This window comes from Pantherophis guttatus, chromosome 2, assembly GCF_059756535.1.
Source record: "Pantherophis guttatus breed Tessera chromosome 2, ASM5975653v1, whole genome shotgun sequence".
In the NCBI taxonomy this organism is placed as follows: Eukaryota; Metazoa; Chordata; class Lepidosauria; order Squamata; family Colubridae; genus Pantherophis; species Pantherophis guttatus.
This window is the reverse complement of record NC_142064.1, coordinates 165388491-165403320: the sequence shown is the minus strand read 5'-3', so window position 1 is coordinate 165403320 and position 14830 is coordinate 165388491. Positions and strand designations below refer to the sequence as shown.

Genomic DNA, 14830 nt, shown 5'->3' with positions numbered 1-14830 from the left:
CTTTTTTCCTTTCCAATTTTTAGCAAATACAATTCTAACCACCGTTAGAAGGTTTACAATTAAATATTGCAATTCTTTATTATATGTCTCTGGTAAGTAGTGTTTCTTTTTATTTGGCCCTCTCGGGGGAAGCTAGACTCTTTCCAAAATCTTAGTTCTAGAAAGTTTTAGATAACACATAAATAGTATATGAATTGATAAACTGCTCTCTTGAAGTTAAAGGGAGTTAACCATTTATTTCCAAGCTCTTTAAGTTCGTGTATTAATACTTTAAAAAACACCTTCTTATAAATAAAACTAAGTGCACCTAAAATTCTTAGTTATGCAATCTTTAACAAGAAATGTGTTTCATATTATATATTTTCTTGTATTCTGTTCATGTTCCCCTTTGAAAAATCAAGCTGTAATTGAATAAAAAGGTAATGGAGTTTTGAACATTTTAAAAAATCCCTATTTATAGTTAAGTTCATGGCTGCCATCAGTATAACAGCATAATTCACAGTTTATTGATTTTGGTTGCTCAGAGCTGTGGTACAGGGTCAAAAGTTTCATCTCTATCACAACAGGTCAGGATTTTGTGCCCTGGATATTTGACACTGAGTGAAATTGGCAGAAGAATGATAGACTGCCTATTTTCTCAATTTTGCCAATGTACAAACTCTAACACAATGCCCATGAGACAGAGAGTTTTGTTGTTATCAGCCAGGAAAAAGTTGAGAAATGAGCTGTAACAGTGCCTATTGAAAAGCAGCTTAGCAATATGCTGTGCAGAATTTTTTTTATAATTCTGCATACTTTTAAGATTTAGCTTAATCCAAATATAATTATTAAATCAAAATTATGTTATTTAAATTAACTAGAATATATGTTATGAATTAATTTGTCAGTATGTATCATTTTTGAATCCACTCTGAAAATACAAATTCATGTATTTCCTATAAAATATCTAAGGTTTCCCTGAAATCTGTTTTAGTGTAATATAATATAGACTGGAGGATCATTGCTGCTAGGAAATACCTTTCTGCCAGTGTTAGTTTATAACTTGTTGTTGTTGTTGTTTTAATAAAATTCTTGCCTATTTTCAAACACTTATGTATGTTATAATGCAGAATAAAAATGGTTATTAAAATAAGAGACTGTGTGCTTCATTATGCAAATTGACTGTGCAGTGGACTTTGCTTAAAGATAACTTACAAAGAAGGTTTGGGAAGTGCCTGGCAAGAGGGGAACAAAGAATCCAATCCTCTGGTAGATGATGGTCTATCAAAGGAATGAAAGTACTGTGTTGGATAGAGTTTACAATAAAGCATGAATTGTTGCTAGTTCTTAAAATTATTTTCCAATCCACATCCTTCCTATAGCTACTTTTTTTTTTGTACTTTTGAAATTAGCCCTTTCTAATTGCAATAGGCATTCTGTTTTTTATTTTATTTACACTTCCTGTAAGATTTACATTTCCGGCACACTGGAATCAGCTATGATTTTTGCCAAGATTTCTGACTTCCATCCCATCTCAATTTATAATTGTTTTTGTTTCATATTTTTTAACTTAAGCTTTTACGGTATATGCAACACAAGAATCAGACCCAAACAGTAAATGGGAACATATATCCTTTAATTCTGTCCAAATTAAATTATACTATTGGGTGCAGGTTAGGGATTTTGGAGTAATTGTCCCTTTTTAATTTTTTAAAAAATATAATTTGATGATCAAACTGATTTATTTTTAAGTGAGTATTTAAGGAGATGCTTTGTGCAAAGGAAATCTTTAGTAAATAGGAAGAAAAGTTTGTTAATCTATTTTTTTCTGTTTTGCATAAGAAAACTGCAGCCATATACTAAATAAATAAATAAATTATTTTTATTTTATTTTACTTCAAATTTATATACCGCCCTTCTTCCTGGGAACTCAGGGCGGTTTACAACCAGATAAAAACACATAATATAAACATTAAGAACAGATTAAAAGGAAATATCTCAATTTGGCCCAAAATTTAAAAGACATACGAATTTAAAATCATTTAAAAGGATTTGTTAGGCCAGCCCGGCTTGCTGGAAAAGGAAAGTTTTAAGGGCACGGCGGAAGGCACGGAGGTCTTGGATTCTCCTTATATCTGGGGGCAGCTGATTCCAGAGGGTGGGTGCCCCCACAGAGAAGGCCCTCCCCCTGGGGGTCACCAGCCTGCATTGCTTGGCTGATGGCACCCCGAGGAGGCCCTCTCTGTGGGAGCGCACGGGTCGATGGGAGGTCGTCGGTGGCAGAAGGCGGTCTCGGAGATAACTAGGTCCTATGCCATGGAGCGCTTTAAAGGTGGTAACCAAACCTTGAAGCGCACCCGGAAGACCACTGGGAGCCAGTGCAGCTCGCGCAGGAGTGGTGTTATGCGGGAGCGCCATGCAGCTCCCATAATTACCCGCGCGGTCACATTCTGGACCAGTTGGAGCCTCCGGGTGCTCCTCAAGGGGAGCCCCATGTAGAGAGCGTTGCAGTAGTCCAGGCGACGAGGGCATGAGTGACTGTGCACACAGAATCCCGATCAAGAAAGGGGCGCAACTGGCGAATCAGGCGAACCTGACAAAAGGTCCCCCTGGCAACAGCCGTCAGATGTTCCTCCAAAGACAGCTGCGTATCCAGGAGGACACCCAGATTGCACGCCCTCTCAACAGGGGCCAAAGACTCGCCCCTGATAGTCAGCGATGGAATCAGCTGACTATATCGGGATGCCGGGAACCACAGCCACTCAGTCTTGGAAGAGTTGAGCTTGAGCTTGTTCCTCCCCATCCAGATCCGTACAGCCTCCAAGCACTGGGCCATCACTTCAAGGGCATCGCTGGGGTGGCCTGGGGTGGCCTGGGGTGGAGATGTACAGCTGGGTGTCATCAGCATACTGGTGGTATCTCATCCCAAAGCCACGGATGATCTCGCCCAGCGGCTTCACATAAATGTTGAACAGAAGGGGCGAGAGGACCGACCCTTGCGGCACTCCACAGATGAGAGGCCACGAGGTCGACCTCTGCCCTCCTGTCAACACAAACTGCGACCGGTCGGAGAGAAAGGAGGAGAACCACTGTAACACGGTGCCCCCCATCCCCAACTCTTCCAACCGGTGCAGCATGATATCATGGTCGATGGTATCAAAAGCCGCTGAGAGATCTAATAGGACCAGAACAGAGGAGCAACCCCTGTCCCGAGCCCTCCAGAGATCATCAACCAATGCAACCAATGCCGTTTCCGTGCTGTGCCCAGGCCTGAAACCCGACTGGAACTGGTCTAGATAGGACGTTTCCTCCAGGAATTGTGGGAACTGTCGTGCGACCACACTCTCAACAACCTTCGCCACAATGCGAAGGTTGGAGACAGGACGGAAGTTAGCTAATACTGCCGGATCCAGGGAGGGCTTCTTGAGGAGAGGCCTCACCACCGCCTCTTTCAAGGTAGCGGGGAAGTGACCCTCACTCAACGAAGCGTTGATAATTCCCTGGAGCCAGCCTCGTGAGACCTCCCGGGAAGCCAGTACTAACCAGGAGGGACACGGGTCCTGATCTGTCCCCGTACCCACACACACACACACAGCCAGTCGAGGGTTAAGGAAACACTTTGGAACGCACCCAGTTCTTATCTCCCCACTTGGCAGCGATAGACACACCGTCTGCCAAGGGACTTTATTTTCACAAACAGACAGATAAGATACGAACGTTCAAGAAAGTCCAAACAGAAATAATATTCCTCCCAGCAGTTCCGGACGAGGCTTTAGTGACTGTCCAAGGTTTTGCTTTGTTCGTCACAAGGATCCTTTGACCACTACCCTCTATTATATAGTCTCTGGGGTGTGGTCCAGTGACTCAGTGCTAATCCCTAGCACGCCTCCCAAGCTGCTGCAAACGTTTATCACGCCTTCGGAGGCGTGCGTCCAGGAATGATGTTTCATTATCACTTTGACTCGAATCAGCTGTCTCCTCTCCCTCGACTGGCACTTGAGACAATGCCAGAGGGGAGGGGCCTGGAGAGGGAGGCCTGGCTGACTCCTCTTCCTCATGCTCGGAGCTTTCTTCCTCCGATGGGACAGGCTCAGAGGGCGGGGCCACAACAGGTCCAGTAAACATGTGGTCGCATTAAGTCTCCCCAAAATCCTGTCCATGTCATCCCGAGTCACAGAGTCAAACTCTTCCCAGATAACATTTTCAAGACTTCCTCGTCATCCTGCCCGGATCTACCCAGTCAGAGTCCAAATCCTGCCGGATCTGAGCGATTTTGTCATACAGATATCGTCCGAAATCCTCAGCCCTGCCCTCCAGAGGGTCCTCCCGCACTCCCGGTTGAAGCAGGGAGCGGGTCACTCTGTACAGGGCTGCCGGACGATTCTCTGATGACGCAATAAGAGCAGAAAAGTAATTGGACTTCGCCGCTTTTATCACCACTAGGTAGGTCTTAATATACGACCTTACCAGTGTTCGGTCAGATTCGGTGAGACTGGCCCTCCAACCACTCTCCAGGCGTCTTTTCCGGCGCTTCATCTCCCTCAGCTCCTCAGTAAACCAAGGAGCCGCGAGGGATCGGGACCGGGTCAGAGGCCGCAAAGGCACGACTTGATCTAAGGCTCCGCTAGCGGCCCAATCCCAGGCCGCCACCAGGTCCCCGACCGAGTCATGTGCTAGAACCTCAGGAAATGGCCCAAGCTCCATCTGGAATCTATCAGAATCCATCAGGCGCCTGGGGTGGACCCATCTTGTAGGCTCCGCCTCCCTGTGGTGGGGTGTAGCGGTTTGAAGATCTAGGCGAAGGAGCGAGTGGTCAGACCATGACAAGGGTTCCATGTCTATATCCCCTATAACCAGGCCACTCAACCACTGGCCAGAGACAAAAATCAAGTCCAGAGTGTGACCCCCCTGTGGGTGGGGCCATGAACTAACTGGGTCAGGTCCATGGCCGTCATAGAAGCCATGAACTCCCGTGCCATCTCAGACGTCTCACCAGCGGATGGCAGGTTGAAATCACCCATGACCATAAGCCTGGGTGTATCAACTGCCACCGTGGCTATCACGTCGAGTAGCTCGGGCAGGGCCGTTGCCACGTGGCAGGGAGCCAGGTACATGAGCAACAGGCCCATCTGAACCCCATGACCCCATCTCACAAAGAGGGTTTCCCATCCGGCAATCTGTGGCACAGTGGTTTCCCTCGAACCAAGATCTTCTTTAATAATAACCGCCACCCCCCGCCTCTCCCCTGGGCCCTCAGCTGATGAAATGCTCTGAAGCCCGGTGGGCACATCTCAACCAGGGGGACCCCTCCCTCCGGGCCCAATCAAGTCTCGGTAATAGCTGCCAGGTCTGCTCCCCCCTCCTGTATAAGACCATAAATGAGGGGGGCCTTATTAACCACGGACCTGGCATTGCATAACATCAGCCGGAGGCCCAGGTCCTGAGTATCTAAGCCACCTAGTATCTGAGTGGAGTCTTGGGGACCGGGGCGCGTAATTGCTCTCAAACAGCGAGTGCGCACCCCCAACAGATGATATGGTCCCCTACTCCTGCCCTATCTGCCCCTCCCATTCACCGTGCTGATGGAAAATTCCTCTTCCGGATGGTCCTCCAGCCCCTCCCGAATCCCTCGACTCGCACCCTCCAGGCCGTCCCCCTGTGCCGGGCTCAGCTCTGACCTTAGTGGGTTCGTCCCCCCAAACCCCTTGGTCTTCCTCCCAGTTCCCCTTAAAAAATCATTATTTCCATCCCTCCTCCCGGGTCCCCTTAAAAATTTCATTAAGAATTTGCGTAGAAAACCCCTCAACCCCCTCTTCGCTGCATGCCATCACTCGGGGTTCCAAAGCCCGTCATCAAGATAGGCCCTCGATAACGTGGAGGGCCAGGCCCGCGAGAGGGGGGAGTCTCGCAGTGCGAAGAGATCAGCGGATGAATACATCTTAAGGTTCCAAAAGTCTGTCTGGGGAAGATGGAAAAAGGCTAAGGATTCTTAATGATGGTATAAAGAAAAAGTCCAGGGGAGAGAGTCCACCATTTCGGCCGGGGTCAAATATATAATAAAACTACAGAACATGTAATTGGTATGCATTGGCAAGAAGCCTGTAAAAATTACAGTTTTTTTTTTTTAATTTGTAGAAAAGTAAATAATATTTACAGGCAAAGAATATTAGTTTCATCCTCCCAAAAGAAAGTGATCAAAAAGCTCCTAATCTCTTGATTTTCTATATTAAACATTATCTGTAAATCAGATCCATTAGTCTCTTCCGCCCAGAGATTTTACATAAAAATTAAAGTTAAATACAATGTTTGAAAGCAGAGTTAGACATCGTTTTTTTGCAGATCTTAGAACCCTTGAATTGCTCATAGCTCTTTTGATTTCTTCTAATTGTTTTAGAGATACATTTAGAGCTACATTAATTTTTGAGAGCCACAGACACCATTCTGGTTTATATCTTTGTTTTTTAAACACACTGGTAGACCTGGTTTAAAATGTTTCGTTAGCTTTCAGTTAGTAACTACAAGTAAAATAAATGGTAGCAGTGTAATATGTAAGAAGTATCTCATATATGATTGTTAATTTAAATTGATGTTGATTTAAATTCTGTGATGGAAGTAATTTAAACATGTGGTGGCAGATAATTTTAGTGTCTACTGTAATTCAGGCTTCTCTGATTTATATAATTGTCTAAAAGAAGTTATATTCTTTTTTATAAATAGGGAAAAAGAACAAACACAAGAAGAGGAACATTTGATGGAAGAAAAGAAAAAGAAAAAGCAGGAAGAAAAGAAAAAGAAGGAAGGTGCTCAGAAAAAGGTTTGTTAAGATCTCAGATATATAATTTAACAGCCAATTTCATTAGTGTGTGTTAGAAAAAAATTATTTTGTTGAGAAATATAGTCTAATTAGGTTTCATCATTTGTAAGTACCAAACATTATGCATAAGTTTGTTCTTATTTTCACTTCTTCAAACTACTATATTCTCCTACAAGCAGATTTTCTCCTGGCCTGATCAAATGTTTTTATTAAAGCAAAGTTTAAGTAGTCTATGAACAGTAGGTAAACATTACCATCTGAAGTAATTCCCAGATGAATTATATATTTCAGAAACATAACAAAAGTCTTTGAACACTTAGAGGTTATGTGGCTTCTAGTATTTCATAAAATTCTGTAATTAGTAGATTTTATTTATTAACAAATATTATTTTCAGGTAATACATTTTTTCAGAACAATATACTGACCACAGATGATATTGCTCTCCTAATTTAGAAATTCAGCTTTTCCTCCTCGTTGTTCCGACACTCCACTCATTGGGATTTCCTCTTCGCCATTAGCCAGACTGAGTGCCAATCAAATTTTCCTCCACAGCTTGGTTCCGCCTCCTCCTTCTGCGCATGGCCAGTCTTTTCACTCAGTCGCTGGTGACTAGACTTGAGTGCCTTGTGTCTTGTGTAATTTAGCGACTATTTAGTTAAAATTGTTAATTTTAAGGAGTGGTAGGCCGAGGGCTACGATCTGTGCTTTAATTGACAGAGGCGCGAACAGGCATTTCCCAGCTGGGACGCTGGCTGTGGCTTTTAACAGTTTGAATTAGCGCCTTTAAGGAAACGGTGTTTCCCCCTTACAGCTGATTGCCGCGATCGAGGAGCTGGTTATCCGGTGCGATCGAGGGCTGGAAACCATAATTTTCTATAAAATGTCTGGTATATCTTTAAGATTTTTTAAAATGTTAGTCCCATTTCCAAGTTCACACAATAGGGATAAGAAGTGGAGTCATGCAACCAAGAGTCAAATAATACTTACTAGAGACAATAGTGTGGTTCCTGTCTAGTTCAGAATTTAAGTCAACAAGATATAGTGTTAATGGTAAAACTATGAGATCAAGTCAGAGATTAGGCTTTTCAGAAAGTTGTACAAGACTTCAAGCCAAGTCTGAAAATTACTGTAAACTGTCATAAACATTATTTTGATAGTTGACTGGTCTCAGAAAAAGTTTAAATATTAGAAAAACTTGAACTTAATTCACATTCAAGTTTGGCTGATTAAAGCTAGTTGAAGAAATCAGCTACTTAAAACTGATAATCTATTACTGAGTAGATCTTAACTGCCAAGTAGACCATTATTCCCAGTGTACTTTACCAAGCGCCCCACACTCCTTTCTTTATTTGCCATTTAGGATTGAATTGACATTGACATTCTTGCAAGCTTGAAGTCTGTGTGTCTATGTTGGGATCAGAGTTAAATACTGAATTGTCAGAAGCACTTGGGAATGAGTCCATCAGCATCTCAGAGCTGGACATGAACACTACTTGATCAATTTGAGAGGCATTTTTCCCAGTTCATATTCATTCTCTCTCCCTCTCCTTCTCTCCCCTTTCTAAGGAAAATTTGTCTGAGGGGACCATGGCAATAACTTAAAGTTTTATAGGGATTGCTTTTCATTAAAAGCAAGGATTAATTATTTCTTACTCATTTAAAAATATTGCTCTTTATAATAACAAGCTTTATTCCATTATTTAACATGCTGCAAAAATTTTGCCAAGACCCTTCCATCATTTTGAGGGATGGGATGGTCTCACCCCACTGGGATTGGCCCATCACACTCGTGCCAGCAGAGGAGGCATGCTGTGGGTCCTGTCAGCTCGATTATTCCAGCTGGTGGGGTCTAGGATGAGGGCCTTTTCTGCTGTTGCTCCTGCCCTCTGGAACATCTTTTCCCACCGATATGGGGTTGCCTCAACCCTTTTATCCTTTTGTAAGGGTCTAAAGACCTTGCTGTGCCAGGTGGCTTGTGGCCCCAATGGGGGAAACAGCAAAGTGGAGGTTGGTTGATTGAGTAACAACAGATCCTACCTTGGAATGCATGATAAAATCGAACATCTAAAACAGCCTTAAATATCAAGGAGCCTTGATAGTACAGTGGTTTAGTGCACCCTGTTATTAACACAGCTGCCTGCAATTTCTGCTGGTTCGAATCTCTCCAAGGCTCAAGGTTGACTCAGCCTTCCATCCTTTCTAAGGTAGGTGAAATGAGGACCCAGTTTGTGGGGGCAATAAGCTGACTTTGTATAAAATATACAAAAGAATGAAGGCTATTGCTTAACGCATTGTAAGCCGCCCTGAGTCTCCGGAGAAGGGCGGCATATAAATCAAATAAAAAAAAAATGTAATAGTTTAAGATAGGTAGAGAGAAGGCAACAGACTTCTCTTAGGATATTGTTCTATTTACAGTAATAATGATTTTGAGATGTTTAAAGCAGCAAGGGAATCCAGAACTCTGAATACATTCAAGTTCTTTGTGTATTTAAAACTATCTGAATCATGCTGATTATAATATTAAATGTTTAATATCACTTACTGACTCAAACATTCATGAGATACTTAAGTAGTTATATCCTTTCTGTGTTGCCCTAGAATGGTTGTAAACTATATTTTGTATGTAGGTATACACATATGGACACGTGTATACCCACTAATGTACATATTTCATTACCCAGACTAAATAAATCATTGACAGTCTACATTCTTTTAATAACTTAATTTGTATAATTATTCAAATACATGTGTAATTAATTTGAAGAGTTCAATGTAAAAATATTGAAGTGTTGTATTTCATAATATGTCACTTTAGCATACATACTGTATATTCAATATTTTCTGGTGGCAAAGCAAAGTTACTTTGATCACTATAAACTAGAGCCAGTATAAATTACCTCGTGTTTACTGTGTTGCTTTCATTATTTGTAACAAAAATGTTTTGAGCCTATGCTTTTTTAATGAAGTTATGAATAAAATGTATGTGGTGGAGGAAAGATGTGGAACCTGATGTTTTCGAATTGCTTAATTCTTGGGCTTGTGAAGTTTACACTTGAAGGTTTCTAAAAAATTCAAGCTTGTATACCACTAAGCTAAAGAGTCAAGAGTCAACAACATTAAATTTTGCTTATCCTCACGACACTAAATTGGTTCTGAAATCACTTCCATATTTACATAACCAACAGAGAAATCCCATTTCTACATATTACAAGGGTTCAAAAGCCACTAACAGTAAAAATACAATATATCAGTGGTGAAATCCCATTTTTTTTACTACTGGTTCTGTGGGTGTGGCTTGGTGGGCATGGTGTGGCTTGGTAGGCGTGGTAGGGGAAGGATATTGCAAAATCCCTATTCCCTCCCCACTTCTGGGGGAAGGATATTGCAAAATCTCCATTCCCTCCCCACTCTGGAGCCACCCAGAGGTGGTATTTGCCGGTTCTCCGAACTGCTCAAAATTTCTGCTACCGGTTCTCCAGAACCTGTCAGAACCTATATATATAATTTTACATATATATAAAAATAAAATATGTGCTGACATTACAATAAACCATCTTCAGGGGTTCTACTGCTGATCTTCATTCCTGCAAAATTGCACAAAACATCAAACCAAAAATTGGCCAGACCATATTAACATGATGATCATGTTAGCTATGACTAATTGTTAGGACTACATGTTTTTTCTCCCCACAGTTGTCTTCAATAAAAAACTGGCTACTAACGGATCATTTTGTTGTTTTTGTTTTTCAGGCTGCTGAACAAAAAACCAAAGGTAATTGAATATATATATAGATAGACAGATAGATAAATTTAAATTGTTTTCATGACTATTATAACAAGAACACAGTACAGTATATAATAATATGACAAGAGCATGTTTCATAGTATTATTCAATTTTGTGATTACAAAGAGGCTGCAAATTAACCCTGGTACTGATTTTAATTGAGTTCATAAGCAAGTTGGTAACTTCATAGCAGTTCCATCCTAGCAATACAATACTTAAACTGTATGAAGTATGGACACAGAGTATATAGCCAACTTGTAGATGACAGCAAAATTGCAATAATTTTTGTTGGTTTTATTATTGCTTTACTACCTTACTTATCTAATAACAGGAAAAGAACATAACTATCATTTTCATGTCCAAAAAGAGACAGTAAAAATGTAAAACCAAGTCATTTCATGTAACTCTTAAAAATAACAATGGATAATAAACTCATTCATTTTGGTAGTTCTAGAACCCACAGGGAGAAACTGCATTCATTAAAAAGGTCACTACAGTATTAAATCTACATCTAAAAAAGCAGATGGTAAAGCATTCAAGCATTGTCTTGGAATTTTTTCTAGTATTTGGGCCCAATTAAAATAGCAAGGTAATAAGCTGATTCTTATTATTCAGAAATAATAATTATTATTTAAAACTCTGGATTTTGAAATTTTGAGATACTGCCTAAACCATTTTGTTGTTCTTTGTGCTAAATATGTTGCCTAAGAGCATTTCTAGCCCTGTCGTAGCTCAGAGACATAGATCTAGTTTAGGCATAATGAGCAGATTCCTTTTCCTTCATGTTCCATTGCCTTTGGATTGAGATAAACATTGCTACTGCAAATAAATCAAGAAAATTGGGTTTTCTGTCAACTGTGTGGAGAGCTTCCCAAGCTTAATTTATGACACAGATTGTCAATCAGAATGATAGATTATCATATAGGTAGGTCTGAACTGGATTTGAGATATATTTGCTTCATCCTTCATCCAAACCACTATAGCTGAGATGCTGTGACTTAAACGCCATGTCCAAAAAAGCAAAACTGGAAATTGAGCAAAAAAGAAGCTTGTTTTTAAAATTTAAAGTTTGACTACTGTTTAGATATTATTTTAATGTAAATGTAAAGAAACATTCCCCATGATTCTTACATATGCACCTAGTCCTCACATCTGTTTTTATAAAGTAGAATAGCAAATTCTGTGTCCTATATGGAGATTCTGTATGATTTGCACTTTACATAATCCTGTAAAAATGCAAAAATATAACATTTATATGGCATAAACAGCATTGCTTCATATCAGAAATTCAAATTGTGATTAGGACTAAGCAATACTACAGCAAACTGAAAAGATAAACAGGAATTTTCAGAACATGAAGGGAATATGAAGTCATTTTGAGCAAGTAGATCTTGCATGGCAAATGTATGCACTGGAGTTGTTAATGTGCTAAAAGAACATCTCCCCACTTCCTTTCCTTATGAAAAGGTTCATGGACAATTGAGTTGTCAAGTTGGGATTTTTCCTTTTATTTTATTCTAAAACAACTAAGGGGCATCATTTGTAAGAATCCATGAAAGACAGAACACCACTGTTCATTTGAATAAATAAATTAAATTGAAAACAAGCGGGGGATGATTTACAGCCGTGATGGCGAACCTACGTCACGTGTATCAGAGGTGGCATGCAGAGCCCTATCTGTGGGCACTCGTGCCATCACCAGCTGCTCTTCTGGTTTCTGGCATGCGCACGCGCACCGGCCAGCTGGTCTTCAGGTTTCTGGAGTTCCAGCATATGCGAAGACCATGCACGATGGAAACCAGAAAACCAGGTGGGCCAGCTGGTCTTCGAGTTTCTAGGGTTCTGGTGCATATGCATACGCACGCACATGCACATTCCGGTTTGGGCACTCGGTGCCGAAAAGGTTCGTCATCACTGGTTTACAGTGATGTATTTACATTCATGATAGCATGAACAAATCACCAAATAAAAATATGTGGCATGATTTTAGAGATAAATATTTTGGGGAAAAGAGGCAGAGGCCTCTATGTCTGTAATCTGACTGCTTTAATAAAGATTATATTTGACATAATATAGTGTGGCCAGTGCTTAAAAGCTTGCAAAAAGACTATGAAGTTAATAGCCATTCCATGAAGATTAAAACACATTTCTGGTAATTCCAGGCCCTTCAACATGAGGCTCAATTCATAGATTTTTCTACTAATAGCTGCTGACATATTTAATGTCTATCAAGCTTTTTATAATCTTTGTTTATAATCATCTAAACTGATAACCACAGGTAGTCCTTGATTTACAACCATTTGTTTAATGATTGTTTGAACTTACAATGGCACTGAAATAAGAAACTTACATTTTTCACAGTTATGACAGTTGCAGCACCCCCATGGTCACATGATCAAAACTGGCATGTATTTATGACAGTTGCAATGTCCCGGGGTTATGTGATCATCATTTGTGACCTTCTGACAAGCAAATGTCAGCAATGGGGACACCAGAGTCGCTTAACAATCATGCTATTAACTTAACAACTGCAGTAATTCTCTTAACAGCTATGGCAAGAAAGATCGTAAAATGGGGCAAAAGTCACTTAACTTCTTGTTTAAAAACAGAAATTTTGAGCTCAATTGTGGGCATAAGTCAAGGACTACTTGTACATGCTGTCTTCGTGCAATTACTTAAATATGTGCTTTTGCTAAAATGTTCTTGTTGTTTTTCTTAATCTGATAACCTAAAATTCCTATATAATTTCTTCATCCACTTTTTTGCTTTTTTCCCTCCTATTCTTTAATGATCATTTTCTTTTGGATCTTAATTAGTTTTAATGGTAAAGGTTCCCCTCACACATATGTGCTAGTTAATTAGTTTTAAAATATTATTTTTGGTATGGAGCTAGAATTTATTAACCAAAATCTGAAGATGGGCACATCATCAGTAGTGGTTTTCACTTACCTTTGCTACCAGTTTGGAACTGTGAGCGTGCGTGTGCGCTTGCTCTGCTCGCGCGTGGCACTTTTGTGCATGCACAAAGCATCCATGATGATGTCTGGGCGGGTTGGCAGAGCCTCCCGCTGCCGCTGCTACCGATTCGCCCGAACTGGGGCAAACTGGTAGAAACCCACCACTGCACATCATATATCACAGATAGCATTTTAGTACTTCCTGACTGATTTTAAATTCAGAAATCATTAACTGTTAACTGTCATTAACAATAAACTCCATTGTTGAATGCCAATGGGACTGTAGATAAGTCAAAAGGTGAAAACAAGAGGGGGTATTCAGTATAGGGGGAAATGCAGTGTGTTTAGGCTTGAAGAAGCCCACAAAACATGCAGAAACCCTTTAATAAAATATCATTCTATATATGTCTACTGAAAAGTAAATTCATTGAGTTCTTTTTAACTTTCCTCTAAAGTAGCAGGTATTGTAGTGGAACTATTCATTGAAGGAATACAATTAATACATCTACAAATCTAATTCTTCATTCTTGCCTTTTATGGATTTTTTGAAATTCATCTGCTTTGAATATTGAAAGGTCATATTTAGGACAGGTTAGCCCTATATCATGGGATGGTGAAATAAGTGGCAGCCCCTTTGTCACTGCCTTTACTTGGAAGACAAACTAACTATTCAGGTCCCACAGCCTGTTTTGCACTTCCTAAATTAGCTTAGCAGTAAAATATATTTCAGCAGATTTGCATTTGCCCATCATTGGTTTACTGGGCTTCTTCTGAAATATCATTCATTAATTAATATCTATTTTTTAATACCAGTATCTAATAACTGCTTTCTGGACCAAAGACTACAATAAAGATTTTAGTTGAGTCATGCAGATCTGCTGCTCCTAATTCAACTAATAACAGATGTGCCATATCTATTTATCTTTGCTTGCTTGCTTGCTTGCTTGCTTGCTTTTGAGTCAGTGTTGGTTCTTGACAATTGCCTTGACTAATTCCTGAAGTTTTCTTTGTAAGGTTTTTGGAACCTTATTAGTCTCTTATAATTATTATCACATCAGTAGCATTTTGAAAAATATCCAACATTTAAGCATATTCTTTTATCTTCCCTCCCCCCATTGTTTTTCTTCTATCGCATGTTACTTGTATTTGTTTTTATTGAATTGTGTGGTGTATATGTCTTTTACATTTAATTATTGTGACACAAATATTTCTTCAAGTCAGTGAGGTAGCACACTTTCCCTTACTTGCTTCTTTATCTGATTGATTCTTGTTCCTGTAGCCAAAAACCTACAAA

The 14830-nt window shown here is 40.3% G+C and overlaps 1 protein-coding gene across 13 annotated transcripts in view; it reads left to right on the top strand.

Annotated features, from left to right (window-relative positions):
* Nucleotides 1-14830, top strand: part of TNRC6C (trinucleotide repeat containing adaptor 6C) — a 597645-nt gene that overhangs the window by 477709 nt on the left and 105106 nt on the right. For 12 of the 13 annotated variants that reach the window (XM_034408533.3, XM_060688657.2, XM_087887226.1 and 9 more), the window contains 2 exons: nt 6697-6793; nt 10545-10566. In XM_034408533.3, the coding sequence (XP_034264424.2) occupies nt 6697-6793; nt 10545-10566 (119 nt within the window). Of the gene's footprint in view, nt 1-1931; nt 3537-4091; nt 6794-10544; nt 10567-14830 lie in introns of those variants that run through there. The other variant, XM_087887227.1, reaches the window with a different exon arrangement.